Genomic DNA, 20,324 nt, shown 5'->3' with positions numbered 1-20,324 from the left:
ATTTAAACAAGGCTAAAGTCTTTTTTATTATCCTTTTAGAGTTTATGCTAACTCGGCGGATAGTAATTTTTTTTTTTTTTTTTTTTTTGCACTCCATGATTTTTACTTGTTCAAACACGTACTCAGAGACCCATAGTATATAATTTTGATATTTTGTAGCAAGTTAATACTGGTATTGTAACTACAATAATCAGAACAGACTCAAACATCCTTTTTTATTGGCCAACATAGTTTTAAAAGTTTGGGAGGACCATTTATGATACCAGATGTCTACAAAGGGAGGTACAATACCACATTCGTTAAAGTTTGATTTAACTATTATTTGTTCAGAAGATATTTAGAAAATTCATTTTACATTTCTTTTTTTCAATTTTGCAGTAATTTAATATTCAATTTTTCTAATTTAAGTAAATTAAAAGTAGGCGTGATCACTGATACCAGGACTCCATAAAAGAAGATACAGTAGTATCGTCATTCGAGTGTCAAAACACAAGTGCTTAACTTTTATAGGTGAAGTAAAAAGTTCTGAATTTTGATTCGCCTTACTTTGAAAATAAAATTAACCTGGTTAAGAATATCTGATTTAGAAGGTTCCAAATGGGGTTCTGGCTAATATTCAGTTCCTGGGGAATGGAATAAGTCCTCACATGCCGGTCCAACTCGATGATCTCCATTATTTTATTTACACTTTCGACGTCCATAATACCAGAACGGAATTGTTGGAAACACCACTTTCCTGTAGCATTCGATACTGTATTAGGTCCATAAACAGTACATATTTTTGGCTGCCTGCCACCTTGGTCGAAGTGATACTGAAGAATGTATTAAATTTTCTATTCATTCTCCTTTCATTTTGAAGTGCTGTAACACACAACTAGCTTCAACTGGCAAATGTATATAAATATAATTCCAATATTTTCAGCATAATTATGCTATTTTCAATAAAGAAGGTTATCCTTTTTATATGAGTAATTCATTTTCTCCCACCAAAATCACATAAAAAGCAGCTAATATTAACAAGGTTATTAGTTCTGGTGTACAACATCTCTCGCTCTCGCCTTTTCCTTGTGCTTTTTTTTTCCATTATATATTCACATATCCAAGGATAGTGGCACCATATTGCGTCGATTATTGTTTATCAGTAGTTTCTACACTTATTTGTATATTACAACACCTTAGTTTATCTTTGCCACCTGGCAGATAATGATGTAGGTTTAGTATTCAAATGTTCTATTCTTAGGTAATACATCAATACTTTATATATATTTGTCAACATTCCCGTATATGAGTGATAATTTATATATTTTTACAGGTGGAATTATACTGGGCCTTAATGCAAAAGGCAATCGACTCCAACATTGGACAGAAATGGTAAAGAATCCAAATCAAGCTCACGTCAAAACGCATCATCTCAGTGCCAATTTCTTAGATTAACCCCCTATCTAAAGAAAACAAGTTATTATTTTAACAAAAGAATATTCTTATAAATTTAGCTCCAATTTTCAATCTATATACATAAAGATAGTATTTCTATTCATAAATATCTTGATTAATTTATTAACATACTTCTTCACTTCTTTTATATCAAATATATTATTATATACTACATAAATAATTATATTTCAAAAAGATCCAGTATTTATTGTCTACTTATAACATTATATATTGCCCTCAATCCCTCCCTAGCACGATTTTTCACCATTTTATCATTATTTTTTAATTCATTTTTAACTAGGCAAAAGGGGTTATTTTCGTTGGTGTTGTTGTCAGTCCAGTAACAACCCCCCCCAATTCTACACTATTTCTTGAAATTTCCTCATTTTACGCTGCTTATTACTTCAAAAACATTCAAAATCAAATATATATTTAACCCATTTTAACATACATGCAACCCATTGTTACAGTTTGAAAAAATAGTAATATAACAAAAATCTATAAACATGCTTTTGTATTTTTAAAATTTTTGATGCATTTTACCAAAAAATAAATTTATTTATTTATTCAAATTATTATCTTTGTGAATGTTGCTTTTTTATTATTTCAGAGGGATCAATAATTATTTTAAACTATGAAGATGTTTAAAGATAATTATTTAGCAAATATTTGATATTAATTACATTGATTATTTTCTATTAGAGAGGATTAAATCTTTAGAAGATCAATATAAATTTTTATATGCATGGAAATAATTATTCTGATTAAAAACTAATTATATTTCAATAGCAGTAATATATTTCTTGAAGAAATAGTACTGCTTTAAAGACATGCGAAGAGAAAGTTAAGTACAAAGCAAAATAAGTCTTGTTTTTAAATTAAAGATTTGACATCGTCAAAAATAAACTTTGAAAGGACTCATATTTATTATTTTGTTATGTATTTAGAGTTAAATTCATCATTTACAATCTCAGGGTGCTAAAACAGGAGATTATGATCTAATCTTAGTTCCCAAATCTTTTAAAACTATTTTTAAAAGATTGGCAAATTTAACATTAGGCGTTTTTTGGAAGAAAATCTTGGATTTAATATCATTTTTCGAAAAAAAAACTGATGAGAAACATCATTGTTAGCGTTTTCTTTGTTTTTTATAAATAAAAAAAAAAATTTTTAGACCATATTTTTTCTCAAAAACAGACAATAAATTTACTGTCAAAAGATTTATTTTTATATGAAACTTTGAATCCAAAAAGTTCAGACTAATATCAATCATATTTGAATTGCTAAAAAAAAAAAATAGTATGTTCGGTACATTACCCACTGTTGGACAAGAAAGACAGATTTTGAATAGATACGCATCCACTCATACACTATGACGTCAAAATTAAAAAGTGTGGTGGAAATCAAACGGCAGTAGTACATGCGTTGAATATCAATTATAGTCTGTGACGCCATTATTGCTAGAATTTTCAATTTGATGTGGCGTACCGACTGCTAGGTAAGAAAGACAGATTGTAACTAAATAAGCAAATACTCAACAAATATGACGTCAATATTAAAAAGCATGCAAGAAGTCAAACATCTGTAGTACAAGCTTTATGGTAGAACATTGTATTTCCATTAATCTTGCTTAATATTAGGTCATTCCGAATACTAAATATAATGTTCATATTGTCACGATAATAATTATTGTAAAATAGTTGAGCTAATACTTACATCTATGGACAGACGGAATCAAAATAGAAAAATATAAGAAAATCTGTAATTAAAAATGAAATAAGCAAAAATTGTCATTTCTTAAGAAATATCAAGACATAAGTAATGTTTCTTAGAAAGATATAAAATATTTTAAAAATAAAACAGCCCCTTAAAAGTAAAAATGGGCAGTTTGAAAATTAAAAATATTGATTTTTGAAATTTTATTCAATTTAAATTTTCATTTCTCACCGTATTGACCCTTGAACTTTTCTCAGAGTTAGCAAAAAAACCGAAAAAAACCCAAGGAATCAACACTGCTACATTTTAATTTATAATTAGTAAACTTCTTGGACTTGGTTTTGGTGTAAAATGTCTAAATATACAGGATGGGGATTTTAAATCAAGAACAAGTTTACATCTCAGTTGAACGCCCAATGAGATTATTGAGTTTCCCAGGCTTCCCAAATCAACTGTTTATGATGTTCCAAGGAGTCTGACATTTAACAAAGTCCTGCAAGGAAGACTTATGATCATTTTGGGCTAATAACTTATAATAAATTAATAGAATACAGCATTAAAATGAATTAATATGAAACGTCCTAGCCTATTGGATCCAAACTTATTGGAATGTCTTGGAGAAAGAGTACAGTAAACGTGAAAATACCACTAATGAGTCCTTGTGGGCTTCCTTTATCGAGAGAGTGGCCTGCATGGACAGGGAATTGTTCTTCAAGGATTCCTCCCGGTTCAGGGACAGGTAGGAGAATGTGGCTAAAGGTAAAGGTGGTTGGTTTGAGTACTTGACTACACAACAATGGACTCCAAAGAGCAAAATATTTGTGAATTCCTGAATTAAAGTTAAAATTCCGACCCTGTATATATAATACTTGTAAAATGTTTATTTTTTCTTGATCTGAATAAAATAATTTAAATAAAATTTTGCAAAAATTAATTTCATTTATTAAATTTATAATAAATAAATTATAATTAGAAAAATACTAAATAATTATTTAAACATATTTGATAAGCTCGCTTAATATCTTGAACTATTTAGTCTTAGGTCATATTGAATGTAATTTATTAAGTTTTATGTTTTGGTTTTAAGCAGTTCAAAGATATTGATAATACATTGGTTCATTTATTATAAATTTACATAATTTTGTATACAAATTGCTATGAGTTATATGAATACTGTTGAAAAAAGGTTTTATTTAATCAAATTGGTAGATTTTCTAGTCATATACCTACATATATATTTAAAAAAGTAAGAAAATAAGTTACTAAACACCCTATTTGAACAAATTAGATAATATATCATTGTAAATGTTTTAATGAGTTTTTTTAAATACTAAAAGGAGGTTTTGTGTTACAATAGCAAAATGTTCCGTTTTTTAAAGATATAATGCCAACTGGGTTAATTCATTGTTAAAATAGTCTGATTGTTGAAATTATCAACTTTGTCCAAGTCTAAGAATAAATTTTATCTGCTTATTTTGAAAATCGGTCAACATTAAAATTAGTAATTAAAATCTTTTTTTATTTCAATGTTTTTCGGTTATTGCCGATGTTTGTAAAGGAAAAAAAAAGATTTTTACTCGTTATATCTATAAAATTAGTTTTATAATGTTTTAAAAGCAAGTAGTTTTAGAACATTTGAAACACTAAAAGGTAATAAGTATTAAATTCATATTTTTTTCTATTTAATGATTCCTGTATTTTACACTTATAATTTCATTCCTGTAGTAATTGAGCCAAAATTTGTCAAATAGCTGAATTCAAACATTACAAAATTCTTTTATAAAATGTGATAGATCTGGAATTAAAAAGTTAAAATTGGGCTTTAGCAAAAGGAAAATGATCAATTTGTAAATCAATTCGAATCAATAACCATCCCCATATATAAAAAACTAGTTTCACTTCACTTTGTAGATATACTATTATTATTTCCGCATCCCATTTGCACAGAAAACAGCACCAAATCTTAACAAAATTACTAAATCATACCCCTGGCCACCCTTGCCCACCCTTTGATATCCCTACATCCCGCACTATATCCGTTTCCTCCTTCTCTTTCGCTATTCTCTTTGCTTGGAGTCAGACTTTTAATTTATTTTTAGTATAATTTTTTTTTTGTGTGTGTGTATTTTTTCGTATATGGTTCTCTGAAAGTTCAATGAAAATCATGGGAAGTGGCGATTGAATAAATTGGGATAATTCAATTTAAAAAATAATTCTAGTATGATGCATCTTAGATGTGGCATTACGATAGCTAAATTCGATGAAGTGGAATTAGACCCTGTCAGTCATATTTTACTATGTAGGGTATTAGTTATAGAAAGAGGGGACTCAGGTTTCCCTTTTTTTCTACATTAGCAGAACCACTTAAGGGAGCTAAGACACAAACTCTCAGTCGGTGTCTGAAGGAGCTGATGTCTAAAGCGGGGGTTAATACAGAAAAGTTTAAGCCTCACAGTTCTTGAGCAACAATTGATGCGTTTAGGCGCAATGATGGCTGCTCAATACAAGATATTATCAGGGGAAGATTTAGGTAGTTCTGAGCCCAAGACTATTTTTTTCACTGGGGCTCCCCTTATGCATCATGTTCTCCCAGAAAAAAGTAAATTAACACTCATCTATTTGTATCAAAAATACTACAGAAATCTATTTAAAGTACATCAACAAGCTTAATAAACATTAAGCTTCCTGAACCAAGACAAACCTGCTCCAGCAGCAGCACAGACAACCTTGCACAAATCAAGCAGTGGAGCAGAGTGATACAATTTCAAGAAAAAAACTTAATACAGCAGTGGTAAACATGTATGACTTTCTGGTAGCAATATAACAGAACGGCAGCCCACTAAATGCACACAAATTATTTTCTCACTGATAAGAAGTCTTTTGATGAGGCTGGTAAAATCCAGTTTTCTAAGAATATCACTGTCAATAGTTATCAAAGACAGGTGAATGTGTCTGTTTCGGCCCATTGTCGATCTCAGTTAATTCTTTACAAGTCACAGTTTTTAAAATGAACCCACTCCAGTGGCATTGGTAACAGTTAAAGTCAAAAAGAGTCTCAGTGCTATAGCAACTTTTAGAAACACTGACTGTAGTCTCCGTTTTCTGATATGACTCAGCAGTGACGTAGCTGAGGTGTCATCCTGCCCTTAATAATTTATCTCAACTGTTGTATTGCATCCACAAAATCTTCTTCTAGATCACCTGAATATTTCCTCTGGAGATCAGCTGCTCCTGAACAGAGGTTTTGTGTGGAGATAGATTGGATGGTGCTCAAAAATCCAAATTTGTGCTGATTATGTGTGGAGGAGTGATAACTCTGATCCATTTTAGTAAGGAGACGATCTATGGCAGCAATGAACACTGCTGCTCTGAACCTGTCACGGCCAGACTACTCACAGTCTGGTTCAGTTACATCATCTGCTTGTTTTTTTCTTCTTTTGTATTTGTGTGTGTCTGCTGAATATTGTTTGTACACTGTCAGATACATGTTTTTGTTTCATTCTCTATGTTGTCAAAATTATAACGTAGGTTGGCCACATAATCCCTCAATGAGCTGATCAAATTGACATTATTACATAAATCCAGTTCCACAGTTTACAGTGCAGTACTGGCCTTATGGAATTTCCATTTTACTTTAGCGTTCCCTTGCTTCATTTTAAGTTTAATGATTTTGGCTGAGTCATCACTTAACATCAGGCTAGAACTCTTGGATCCTCACATAGTTTTGATGCAGTGCTTTTATTGCTTGTGCGTTTACTGAACATCTCGTATCAGACATACCTTTTAAAGTTTATATTTTTGGTTATATTAGACTATAAAATTGCTGTATTCAACGGGATGTAGATTTGGGGGAAAAATTAAAAAATGTATGTACGAAGGTAAAAATCCCTCCGTCTCAAGGCAGCATTTAACGCTCTTAACTCCGATTAAATTAAGTGTGTATGCAGCACACGGAAACCATTCAGTCAGAGAGTTAATGTGTTTAATACGTGACTGAAGGCCACTGTAAGTACTGGACATATTGGCAGCATTATTGTACCATTAGCCTATGTAGTTATTTTTATCAAAACCCATGTCCTGCAAAGTACCAAAAATAGACCGACATAGTGACTCTCCTGAGTGACTTAGAATAGGCAGGAACTTAACAAAACACCCTTCAATCCTGCCATCGGGTAACACATATCTTATGATTAATGTTAGGTAATCAATATGGGTCATATCTGGGGTGGAATCGAGACTTATTGAGAAATACTTTGCCCCTTTTATTTGTCATTATGGTCCCTCCAAGGACCGGTTCCCCCATCAACTTAATAAATGCCAAACATGTTGCTGAAGACAAATAGGAAGGTGTTCCCTTACCAACATTGTCATATTTTTCAATATAGGTTTTCAGAAATGGATCAAACTCAGAGATGATTTCCAGAACTCCCATGAAATTTCTGTTATTGGCTCGTCCAAAAATTTCACTGTGTCCCCTTAATGGTAGTCCTCGCTCCGCCAAACATTAACTACCGCAACCACCCTTTTTTAAACTTCTGTCCAGCTTAATCATTATCTGTCAAATTGTGTTTATACTTCGGTATCAATATATCAAGCATCAACACAGCGTGTAACATAGGTTACCACGGTTATTTTGTGGCTCTTTGATCCTTCATGTTCAGCGAGACGCACGGTTGCGTTCTTCTAGTCACTATAGCCTGTAGTGAAAGCTGACTTAAAATTACTGTCACTGAATAATTTGCATGCAAAACAAAATACAGATCCTCTTGAGGGGGAATACAGCAACTATTCTTTTTCCACACTTTCGCTATTTGCCAGTTTTCTTGTAAACAAAGTTTTAGAAAAGTATCTTTTTTGGTGTATGTGTTGTCTTTCACATACTACCGCATCTTCATTTTTATTCGGATATGTTTCAGGTCCCATTTAATCAAGTATTTCCTCATATCTTCATCAATTGTCTCCTAGTACGCAGGATCCGAGTTCCAGGTAACTTTAGCAAGATAGATGCCGTCTTGTACAATCTCTGCAGCAACACGGGAAACACTCACGGAGGGATTAGCGGAGGCTATTACATCAACGAAACCAGAATTACATCCCGCTTTATCCATAAGAATATATTTTATTTTATTACTGTTAAAGTTAACAAGATTCTGTTGGTCTTCAATTTCGGGTTTGATTAAACAACATTGTAGAAAGCAATTGAATATTTTCAATGCGAAAGTGAAATGGAAGAAAGTAAATAAGGTTACCTGTATGAATTCCTATTTCATGAGCGAGGTAAATATGTACTTGGACTTAGACCCAACCCTCCATCCCTTTGATCCAACCTTAAGAGATCAGATCAAGAGGGAGGAAACAGATATAGTGGGAGATGTTAAGGTAGCAAGGGGTATGTTTTAGCATATACTTTTGTTTTTTAGGTTTGGTGCTGTTCTCCGTGCAAATGGGATGTGGACATAACAATTGTATATCTACCTTGCTTGTGAAAAAGGAAATTAATACAGGTAACCTTATTTAATTTCTTCCATTTATAGAGACAGCTAAAAATTTTAGTTCATATTAAAACTAATTAATTTTGAATCAAATATGCTGTTATAGTATATAGTAGTTTGTAGGAAGATCCAAACATATTATATATAAATTTGATTATTATTAGTACTAACTAAGTAAAAACAATATTTATATCTTTGGTTTACAAATAAATAACTATGAACTTGTGGTGGTCTTTTTGGGATTCAATACAAGCAATGAGATGTACATCTGTTTATTCATTCAACACCATAATGGAATAGTTGAGATAAGTAGCAAATGACGTCCAAACCAAGTAGGGTACTAGCAGGAGCCCAGCAAATATGCTCAATCGGAAAAAGGAAATAATTGTAATTCCAATTGCAATACAAAGTGAAATTATTATGTAGAAGGCCTATATTCGAATAAGAAAATAGCATCATTGAGTGAAAATCAAATCAAGTATATGTAAATAGATGTAAAATAAATTTACATACTATTGTAATCTCCTGATACGCAAAGTATAAAGGTGACCAAGACCAGTTGAGTAATAATTGTAGGGTGTAGAGAACGAGTGGTATACTAGCAGGCCCTTTTAACTTTTCTCCTCCAGATCTATAAACTAAGTAACTAGCAAAGCCCATGCACAAATACAGAAATGTCCAAACTGGAGCAAAAACCCATCCGGGAGGTTGAAGTGCTGGCTTGTTGAGGGTCTGCAAAATCAAATATTGTATAAATTTGTCTATACAATCTTTTAATACTTCTATGATTTTAGAATCAAAAGGTTAAATACAGGCTTGGATATTGAGATAAAAATGATCGTTGATCATGCTTTCTATTATTTATTGAATCCCAAAGTGCCTGTAGGGTTAGAAAAATTTGAACATTGAACGAAATAAATATAAAAACAACGTTAATTTATCGTTCACTAAAGATATATTTTACAAAAGTAATATAGCTAAACTCATTTGGTGAAACATCATGCACATGATCAAATTTTATACACTCTATTTAATTTTTGGCAAAAATTATTTTTTTCTACTGGGAAGGCTTAAGTTATCCTGATTTACACATTAAATATTGTATCAAATTCCATGAATTCAGGTTCCAAAAGTACAAATTTTTGCTTCTCTTCTCTTCAATTATGTCAAGAGAACCAAATTTGAATGTTAACTGTTTGACAAATCACGAGTAAATTTTTTATTGCTTAAAATCTAATTACTTTTTATTAACATATGCATGGTAAATTGTGAACAGACCAAAGCCTCGTTCCAAGACTACGTTATATATTAATTAAAAAATCACATACGTCGCTGTCCGTTTGTGTACCAGTGGCCAATGTTACCAAAAAATATCCAATGATCGGAATAATTGTTGCTCCAATCATCTTGAAATTAATTCTTTTGAAACATTCCATTTTATGAAGAAATATAAGTCGACTTAAAGTAGTTATGTACTCCTGTAGACTAAATTAAAAATGATAAAAGTAATGAAATATATCAGAATTATTTATTACTTATCAACCTTGCACTCTACTTCTAAAGCGCGTGAAGTCAATTGCTAATCTATTGGTAAGGTCTTCAAAGTCAAAATGGACAATGTTTATTTTCTGTATACATTTGTATAAATATTCTATAAAAATACACCTTAGTGTGAATCATCTCAAACACAAAACCAGAATGACTTATGTTCAAAATTGCATAATTGTTAATAACGTTTATATAGCGGATTATTTTATATAATTTACGTGATAAAGAGGAAATGTCGTTAAAAAAAAGTCATATATAGTATATTTATAAAAGATAATACTTTTTTCCTTATATAAAGTTGTTTATTTTGCGAAGGAGTACTATTAATATTATGTAACATACTCTTTGGTTTAGCCCAAGATACTTAGAGACAAGGTAGGTCAGAGACACTATTTTCATGAAAATTATATTGATACACACGCCCAATTCTATGACGTCATATAGATAAAATATCTAAATCTTATAAACATAAACAATCATCTTTACATATATAATTTCTCGTGGCAAATTTCACTCTTTGATTATAATATTAAATATACGAACATAATAAATAGTAAAGTATACACTGTGATAATGAGTTCCTCAAACTTATCAAAAAATATCCTGGAGACTGAAGATATAATTCATGATTCTAAATCTGATCCATTTACGCAAGGACTTAGATACTCGACAAAATCTTGTGCCATCCTTAATTGTCCAAATCCAATTGATACTTCCAACCAATTATTCCCATCCAATCATCACCTTAGACAGACTTGGATTGATTTGTGCGAATTGAAAAAGTCGTTTAAGCCAAAGACATCAAGAATTTGTGGCAAGCATTTTATTTATGATAATTTTACTTATTCAAGTTTAAGAGAGAAATTGACTCCACAAAAATCATTGAAAAGGAGGCTAAAACCTGATGCTGTACCATCAATTAATTTTCTTAAAAATCTATTAAAATGATCCATTACAATTTCTTCAAGACTCTGTGCCATATTCCAATACCAAATTGCCCATTGTGGAAGAATCAATGAACATCAAAGAGATGGAATCTTATCCAAACCTATAATTCATGGAAGAACCGGAGACAATCCTGAGTTAATTGATGAACCAATGGAGAAAAAAAAATATTGAATCTACAATGGAGAAATCTATTTGTTTATCAAGGACTATTTCTCATAAAAAGAAGTGTGAAAATTATGAATACCGGATGAAAATTCTAAGATACAAAGTAAAACTTCGAAATTTTTTAAAGAATTTTGATGCAGGAGAAGAGAGGAAAAAAATTAATAAAAACAAATTGTTAAAATATTTCCTTTTGAAGAAAGGCCATAGTAGATCTCAAGTTAATTTCTTGATGGGGAAGACAAATCGCCCAGGAAATGTTTCTCAAGATGAAGCCTTCTACTTAGAACGATTTTTCTGAGGGCTTATAAGTTTCTGCGACACAAAATCTCATGTGTCTCCCCGCTCCCTCTACACTATCGAATTGGATTAAAGATTTTAAAGTAGATATAGGATTCCTATGGAACAGCCTTAATGTAATGAGAAGAAACTTTTCTGCGAATAAATGCATGACTACTTTCGATTTAACCGTATTATCTTTTGATGAAGTTAAAATTGCTGAAAAATTGAATATAATCATTCTTTGGACCAAGCCATCGGCCCATTTAAGCAAATGCAAGTGGTATTCGCTCGTGGTCTTTTGCATCAATGGAAGGAACCCATTTACTTGGCATTTGATGAGCCCATAAAAAAAGAAATTTTATTTCAATGCATATCAAAAGTAGAAAAGCAGGCTGGAAAAGTAGTTCAGACAGTTAGTGACATGGGTCCTTCAAACCAAAAGATATGATAAGTATTGGGCATATCAAAGGTCAAGCCTTTCTTTATTCATCCAGGTATTTGGATTTTTTTTTTTTTAAACGACATACTTAACCAATATTTTTTAATATTACAGATAACTTCGAAAGAAGATTTATTCTTGTAATCTAATTAAACTTGTAATAATTTATTAACAAGTGGATTTGATCTTCCAAAAGGTGGAACCCTAACAAAAGAACTTTTTCAAAATGTTTTGAAAGCTCAATCCCAATGTGATTTGAGTCCATTACATTTCCTTAAGCCTATGCATATTCATTGCAAAGGTCACGATCGTCAGCAGGTGTACTTGGCAACTAAATTACCAAGTCATGAAGTTTCCAGCTTCATAAGACTTAAATGGCAGACCTTGATGAACAACAGGCTTTTATCAATTTGATGTCCAGTTGGTACAGTGTTTTCTCATCGAGAAAAAAGTATGATACAGAAAAAATAAAGTGCGCTTATGGTGGATATCATAACATTGAGCAAAAAAATATTTTAGAAAAAGTAATAGAAATAAAGGAGAAATTAAAATATGTGGCACTGAAAAGCATAGTTGGCCCTTCAGACAGGGATGATCATTACTTCTAAAGCTCTACTTCTTATGTTTCCGTACTTACAAAATAAATCTGAGGTAGAATTTATAATAACGTCTCGATGCAATTAGGATTCGCTAGAAAATTTGTTTTCTCGATTGCTTCAAATAGGTGGTTCTAATGAGCACCCTAGTCCAGTAGATGCTCTTAATCGCATTTGACTTTTAATGCTGGGTAAGCAAGCAGAAGTGGCTGTTCCCAATGCTCCTGTTAAATGTAGAAGCACAATCGAAGAAACTCAAGATATGCCTCCCTTGAATCAATTAGAACCTACATCTATCTCAAAAGGTGAGGAATTTGAACATCATAACTCGGAGGATTGAATATTTTTGTCAATGGCTCTAACTTTTGAAAGGGATTCCTAGACTGAATCTTTTCCTTCAACTCAACCAGACGAGTCCTTAATAGAGCTTGAAGAAATAGGTGTTGAAGTATTAGATTCAGACTTGGAACAAAATTTTATTGTAAGTCAGGGTTTTATTTATGTTTGTGGATGGATTGCTCATAAATCTCAAGATAAGTATCCGGATTTAGGAGAAAAAACAGCTAATTTAGAAATATCTGAAGTATCTCCTTTGCAGCAAGTTGTTTCCAAAGGCGGTTTAAGGCAACCTTCCGGCCTGTTAATAGATTCTTTTAAAAATTGTAAAAAATTATTTCACGGAGATGGCATAAGAAGGGAAAAAAATAGAATTAAAATACTAAATGATATTTTACAATCTTCAAATGCAAAACAAAATACCTACGAGCTTCCAGCCGAAGTCATACTTAAATATGTAAGGATAACAACTTTCATTCGAATAAAAAAAATGAAAGGAAAATATAACGAAGAAAAATCCAAAAACCTATGTAATAAAACTCTTGGAAATTTAAAAAAATTATCAATATTTGTAAAAATTATTATTATTCCCGGCCATACATTAATATAATTGTTAATGATTATTGTAAATATATCTAAAAAAAGTAGAAGTATCAATACATTATTATTATCTCCGTATTTTATTAAGATTATTTTTGTTGAATCCAGTGCTATTGTTATTTGTAAAGTGGTTTTTAGGAGGGATGGACTGGGGATAAAGAAGTGGCCCAGGAGCTATTTGCGATTCATGGACAGACATACCAATTTCATATGTGATATATTAATAAACAGAGAAGTCCACATCTTTCCAGAGTTATTCAAAAAGGATATTGGATATCGTTGAAAACATTTTTAAACTCTTGATTGTTATTACTTATTAGCTGCCTTAATGCTTTATATAGTGAACGTGAGATAAACCAAAGCTATATCCAAATTGTACGAGTCTGAGTGCAAGTTAATACACTTCCAGATTTCATAACAAATTTCCATTGTAGTCCAGTCCATTATAAGTTATTGACAAACTCAAATGCGAATAAACTATTTCTTCTTCATTCAAGGTATCTTCTTATCACGGGAATGAAATATATATGTGAGTAGTTATCATGAGTTAAGAACAAGGAGTAACATTTTTCATCTTTATCACACCCCTGATTGACGACTGTAAGGCTAAATCTATCCCCTAGGTAGTAAATTTACTGAAAAAGGAAGAATATTGGTTTCGGAAGCTTCCTGGTCTTCTTAGAAACACTTTTTGGGTCCTCAATCACGGGTAAATATCACAATTTAGCAAACTATTGCACATATTTGATATTAGGATATTTCTCTTACACCTATTGACTATTGATATTATTAATAATTATAATATATATGATATATTAACAAATATAATTATTATTAATGAACTTGTAAACAGAAACAGCTGACTATATTATGATTTATTCATATAGGGAGCGCTTTTATTTATCGACTTGACGTCATATCTGCCTGGTGAGGTTAATAAAATGATGACTGTCCTACCTTGTCTCCAAGTACTATAATACTATAGTCTATAGTACATGGAAGGTGTTTATTTTTGGTACACTTACGTTCAAAGGGGTAATCTTTTCTTTACACCTGTTTATTTTTTATTTCTGATGAAGTAAGTGTTTATTTATAAGTTCACTATTTGTTTTAATTAATTGAATTATTTACAACAGAGAGCGGATAAGTGTTAATTCTACGGTTCCCATAATTATTTAGAGTTAATTAGTGTATCCATTTTCCTCCTCATATTGAAGCTCTGCCTTATTAACTATTGGAGTACTTCCAAACCCTCAATAATCATTACTCAATACTTCTTACAGATAATATGCTAAACTGCTGCTGATATAACAGTACCAAATATACCTCTATTGTTATTGTCCAGTGTTTATTATAGAGTAAGTAATAAAGTCCAATAATTTCATTAACCTTGGTTATTGAGAGAGGACTAAATCCTCACAGGGTCCTTCGACCATCTTAGAGCCTTAGTTGGATTAAGGTTTCTAGAAAAATTCAAGGATTCATTATATATTATACCATTTTGACATATTTTTGGAGGATTGATTAAAGAGCGTAGACCTTGAAGATTAAAGGGCTTATTATAAAACCAGATGTGGGGTTTTATGAAACTTGAAGGACTCATTGTAACACCATGTACATTCACTTCCTTAAGTATATGGGAAGAATGAACCTATGAAAGGGGACAATTGTAACAACTCACCCAATCGCCTCAATCCTCACAATTGCTATCTCTGTTTGACAAAATCGATAACCACACCCTTGAATCACATTAGGATTGTATCAGAAATATATCTTGAGGATCTTTTATAGAACCATCAGACTAAAAATTTTGCTCAATAAATTAATAATATAATTCATGAAAAACAAAAGAAACATGCAAGAACAACAAAAATAATTATTTTGGATAATGTAAAGAAGTTGAGATCTTAGAAAAAATTAGCTCTATGATATGAATTTAGCTTTGAAATATATATATATATATATGTTTATTTAATAATAACCCATTGTATGATTTATTATTTCTTAATAAGTCGTGAATTTAATTTAACTGCATAGCTTGAGGTCCATATATTTGTGAGATATATAATATATAAGTATTTTTCATATTGGTAACTAATTTTTTTTTTTTTTTTTTTTTTGAAGAAATATAGGTAAAATGGGAGATATTCAGACTTATTTATACTAGTACCTAGCTTTAGGAGTTCTTCTTTTAAGACTAGGTTCTGTGATACAATGGTAAAATGTTGCGCAAAAGCTGGGTTATTTCATTCTAAAATTAGTCTTATTTTTGAAATCATCATCATCTTTGTCCAATTTTAAAAATAAAAACGTTTTACTTATTTTGAAAATCTGTCAACATCTAAATTTTAAAATGATAAATTAAGACTTTTTTATTTAAAGTATCTACCTAACGGCTTTTACCGACGTTTATAAACGAAAAACAATATTTGTTTCCAATAAGTTTTTACAAATTTGAAAAATTGAAAAGCCATAATTAAGAAATTCATATTTTTTTTTTGTTTAATTATTCATTGATTATACATTGGCAATTTCATTCCCGTAGTTTTTGAGCCAAAAATTTAGCAAACAGCTGAATTCATAGATTACATAAGTCATCTATCAAATATGAACGGTGTGGAATAATAAGAGTAAAATTATTCTTTCACAGAAGGAAAATTATTCATTTATAAATCTATAACTATCTATGTACCTAAAAAAAAATTTCAGAGATAGCTAAAAAATTGTAATTCATATGAAAACTAATTAAATTTGAATCAAATCTGCCGTTTGTGAGGGAGCTACATAAATTAATAAAATGTATGATATTAAATATATATAAATGTTTTTCCAGTATTTTCATAATTGTCTGTGAGAGGATCAAGCCATATTACATATAAATTTGATAATTATTAGAACCTCCAGAAGTAAAAACAATATTTATATCTTTGGTTTATAAATAAATAACTATTAACTTGTGGTAGTCTTTTTGGGATTCAATACAAGCATTGATTTATACATCTTTTTATTCATTCAACACCATAATGGAATAGTTGAGATAAGTAGCAAATGACGTCCAAACCAAGTAGGGTACTAGAAGAAGCCCAGCAAATATGCTCAATCGGAAAAAGGAAATCATTGTGATCCCAATTGCAATACAGAGTGAAATAATTATGTAGAAGGCCTATATTTGAATAAGAAAATAGCATCATCAAGTGAAAATCAAATCAATATTTATACATATTTATGTAAAATATAACGTCAGCGAACTTTAAGATGCAAACAATTTTACAGAAGGACAATTTACCAAACGGACATTTTGCCGAAGGTCTATTTGGGACGATTGGCCGAAAATAATAATAAATTTATTAATATATACGATGCCTATTTTAATTCAATTTAAAATTATATTATGATAAATAAGTAGTGTTCATATTCTATATATGCTATATTGTAAATTATTGTGTGTTGTTTTTCAAAAAGATATTTTATCAATTCATTAATGAACATTATAAAAGCATAAAACAGTAGTGTTCACTATAAAATAATAGTGATGAAGGATTGAATACCAAATCGTTATGTGGTAAAATTTTCATGAACATTATCATTGTGAGACAAAATTGTTGTGGTTAATATTATCGTGAACTAACATAACTGTAAGCAATATAATTGTGAGTAATTTCATTGCCAGACATTATTATCGTGTGCAATTTTGTTTCAATTTATATTGTATTTGCACGATGAAATTATTGAATGATGGAGAAACTTGACGTGAAAAAACTCACTTAATATAACCTGCCAACAGGTGAAATGGTGGGCCTCAAAGCAGTTTAAACTCCACCGCGTCTGTGTTTCTCAGAATTTATGACCCTTTATAACAACCCCCGAACCAAAGGTTGTACTGGGCTCCGTGGTAGGTTAAATTCCATAATCGTGGTTTTTCTAAGCATCAAACAACCCTTTTAGTATAAAAAAATACACCCCAGTTCTCAGCTTGTAGAGTTGAAGCACTGGGTCTCAAAACCATTTAAATACCACCACTTCTCCGTTTCTAAGTACCAAGGGTCCCTTCTACTTTGTTATGACACATTCCTGGGCCATGGGTTGTGCACTGTCTACTTCTACTCAAGTACTTTGTACTTTTTGTTCAGTGTTTATGTGATATATAATGTTAACTAGAAATTTATATGTTTAATGTTTATGTTTAAAAATATAATAGGTATGTATGATACTTGTATTCATTATCATTTATTAGACTAATGAAGTATTATACATATCCTATTTTAAGGGATGCATTGTGTAAACCCATGGGATAAGGTGTATGATTCATATTAGAAGATGTCTTTGGTGTTTAAAATCAGCGGATGTGCAGAGTTTAAAGGGCCTCTTGGTCCAGCTCTTCCTAGTACAGTCTGATGGCCGGGGTGTATTTTGGATATTATAAGGATTCTTTGAGGCTCAGGGAACTGGCACCCGAAGAATTTAAAATATGCAATCGTATATATCAATAAATTTATTATCCTTTTTCGTCCAAATGTCTGTTCGGCAAATTGTCCTTGGGAAAAATGATGTTGGGAAAAAAAATTAGGCTAATTGTCCAGAGAACCAAAATATAAATGCATACTATTGCTATTTCTTGATACCCAAAGAATACAGGTGACCAAGACCAGTTGAGTAATAATTGTAGGGTGTAGAGAACGAGTGGTATACTAGCAGGTCCTTTTAACTTTTCTCCTCCGGATCTATACACTAAGTAGCTAGCAAAGCCCATGCACAAATACAGAAATGTCCAAACTGGAGCAAAAACCCATCCAGGAGGTTGAAGTGCTGGCTGGTTGAGGTTCTGCAAAATCAAATATTTTATAAATTTTTATGTAAAATCTTTTAATATATATATCTATAGAATCAAAAAGGTTCATTGCAGGTATGGAAATTGAGAGGAAAATGATCACTGTTCATGCTTTCTGTAATTTTTTAAATGCTTAAATGTCTGTCCGGTTAGAAAAATTTAAGAAATGAACAAAAAATATAAAAATGGCATAAATTTATTGTTCTCTAGAGCCATATTTTTACAAAAGTAATAAAGCTAAAACCATTTGGTGAAACGACATGCGCGTTATCCAATTTTATATAATAAATTTATTTTTGTACAAAAATTATTTTTTTCTAGTTGAGGGCGTTTAGGTTATCCAGATTTACTCAATAAATATCGAAGCAAATTCCATGTTTTCAGGTTCACCAAGAGAAGAGAAGCAAAAATTGCATACGTCAAGTGATTATGTGACCTCATCTGTGGTATCTCAAAGATAGCTCGCAAGTAAATTTTTTTATCCTTTAAAATCTGATAACTTTTAATTAAGTAACGAACGAAAAAATTGTTATAGGTCCAAGCCTTGTTCAAAGACTACACTATATATTTAATAAACAACTACATACGTCATACCAATCGCTGTCCATTCGTGTACCAGTGATCAATGTTACCAAAAAACTTCCAATGATCGGAATAATCGTTGCTCCAATCATCTTAAAATTAATTTTTTAAAACATTCCATTTTAAAAAGAGATATAAGTCGACTTAGTGTAGTAAAGTTGTCATGTAGACTAAATATCAATTATAAGAGTAATGAATTCCATAAAAACAGTTAATTATTTATCAACTTAGCATTCTACTTGTAAAGAGCGTGAGGTCTTAATAGTCTAAAGAGTCAGTAAATAATTTATTTTCGGCGTGCCTTTGTATAAATACATACAAATACGCCTCAGACTGAATTATCTCAACCACGAAACCTTAACGACTCATTTCCAAAATTGCATAATTATTAAATACCTTTATACAACGGATTATTTTATATAATTTACGTTAGCTACTGTTAAATACATATACTATATTTGTTTAGAGAAAGAGTAAATGTCACAAATCCACAAATAGTCGATTCTATGATGGAAATTTGGAAGTTTTATAAGAAATGTGAAAGAAGCAAACACTTTCTTACATCCCAGGGACTGAAATATCGTTGTGTGGATGGGCAATGATTATTTTTAATAATTATTGTTATCATTCTTTTTTTTCTTTTTGGGGAGGGGCTTTGCCCTAGCAATTATCTACACAGTAAAATGAAGAGGTATACTTTGAAATATACAAGGTATAAAGATCAAATTTGCGTATTTTTCAAAAATCTTTAAAAAAGGAGGAGAAGGCGTTGACGAAGTAGTTCATTGGCATGTTAGTCATTGTCTCCCTGATGGAGGCAATCAGATAGTCCTTGATGGCATGAGATGTTCGATTTTGCTTTTAGATCCAACGTAGCCCCAGACAAAATAATAAATCAGATTACAAATTTAATATTTGATTTTTTTTTCTCACAGCCGGGATTGGGAAACCAGTCGTATTTGAGACCTCTCCATTTGAAATCTCCATATTCTAGTGAACAAAAGTCATTGTCACTGTGCAACACTGTTCCTCTTCAGTAAATCAAATCTTCTTTATTTCTGGAGATGCTATTGCTATGATTCCTAAAACTTTACTTAAGTTTGTTGATACTACAACGTCTCTGCCGGCAAAAAAAGAAACTCCATCAAACAGGTCCATCATTACCGAATCGCCTGCAAATAGAAGTGACAATTTGATCTTAATACTCTAAATATTATATGGGAGTAGGGCAACAATCCGCCAGGACCATTTAACCACCACCCTTTACTAACATTATTATTGCGAAGTACCGTTTATAAATTCTAGAGGACCAAAGTAGTCAATGAATGTTATGGTTGTTTGGAGCAGTTGTTGAGCAATAA

General features: G+C 31.1%; 3 protein-coding genes across 4 annotated transcripts in view; 1 reads left to right on the top strand and 2 right to left on the bottom strand.

Moving 5' to 3' along the window:
• LOC121116543 (rabphilin-3A) overlaps nt 1-2,009 on the top strand; it is a 139,208-nt gene extending 137,199 nt beyond the window's left edge. The window contains exon 15 of the mRNA XM_040710806.2: nt 1,313-2,009. Coding sequence (XP_040566740.1) covers nt 1,313-1,434 — 122 coding nt within the window. The 3' untranslated portion in view covers nt 1,435-2,009. The remainder of the gene's footprint in view (nt 1-1,312) is intronic.
• A 6,771-nt stretch (nt 2,010-8,780) lies between these two features.
• On the bottom strand, nt 8,781-10,343 carry LOC121116271 (tryptophan-rich protein TspO). 2 transcript variants are annotated; one of them, XM_040710517.1, is made up of 4 exons: nt 10,186-10,343; nt 9,971-10,127; nt 9,156-9,374; nt 8,781-9,073 (listed from the first exon to the last, which is right to left on the bottom strand). In XM_040710517.1, exons 2-4 carry the CDS (start codon nt 10,076-10,078, stop codon nt 8,915-8,917), a joined length of 486 nt encoding a protein of 161 aa, XP_040566451.1. In that variant the 5' UTR covers nt 10,079-10,127; nt 10,186-10,343; the 3' UTR covers nt 8,781-8,914. The 2 variants fall into 2 exon arrangements, with proteins under 2 accessions (XP_040566451.1, XP_040566450.1); XM_040710516.2 differs by having other exon boundaries at nt 10,178-10,342.
• Nucleotides 10,344-16,037: 5,694 nt separating this feature from the next.
• Nucleotides 16,038-19,567, bottom strand: LOC121116541 (translocator protein). Its single transcript, XM_040710804.2, has 3 exons — nt 18,969-19,567; nt 18,157-18,375; nt 16,038-16,716 (listed from the first exon to the last, which is right to left on the bottom strand). Exons 1-3 carry the CDS (start codon nt 19,053-19,055, stop codon nt 16,558-16,560), a joined length of 465 nt encoding a protein of 154 aa, XP_040566738.1. The 5' UTR covers nt 19,056-19,567; the 3' UTR covers nt 16,038-16,557.
• Between the last annotated feature and the right edge of the window lie 757 nt (nt 19,568-20,324).

This window comes from Lepeophtheirus salmonis, chromosome 4 (assembly GCF_016086655.4).
Source record: "Lepeophtheirus salmonis chromosome 4, UVic_Lsal_1.4, whole genome shotgun sequence".
NCBI classification, from domain to species: Eukaryota; Metazoa; Arthropoda; class Copepoda; order Siphonostomatoida; family Caligidae; genus Lepeophtheirus; species Lepeophtheirus salmonis.
This window is presented reverse-complemented; position numbering and strand designations above follow the sequence as displayed.

Bases quoted from the DNA above. Each gene is read 5' to 3' on its own strand.
- LOC121116271 (XM_040710517.1), bottom strand. From the start codon at position 10,078: ATGGAATGTTTCAAAAGAATTAATTTCAAGATGATTGGAGCAACAATT. The intron at 9,375-9,970 runs GTATGTGATTTT...TTGATTTTGCAG, and splicing joins GTACACAAACGGACAGCGAC to ACCCTCAACAAGCCAGCACT. The intron at 9,074-9,155 runs GTATGTAAATTT...ATTCGAATATAG, and splicing joins CGTATCAGGAGATTACAATA to GCCTTCTACATAATAATTTC.
- LOC121116541 (XM_040710804.2), bottom strand. From the start codon at position 19,055: ATGATTGGAGCAACGATTATTCCGATCATTGGAAGTTTTTTGGTAACA. The intron at 18,376-18,968 runs GTATGTAGTTGT...TTGATTTTGCAG, and splicing joins TGGACAGCGATTGGTATGAC to AACCTCAACCAGCCAGCACT. The intron at 16,717-18,156 runs GTATGCATTTAT...ATTCAAATATAG, and splicing joins GGTATCAAGAAATAGCAATA to GCCTTCTACATAATTATTTC.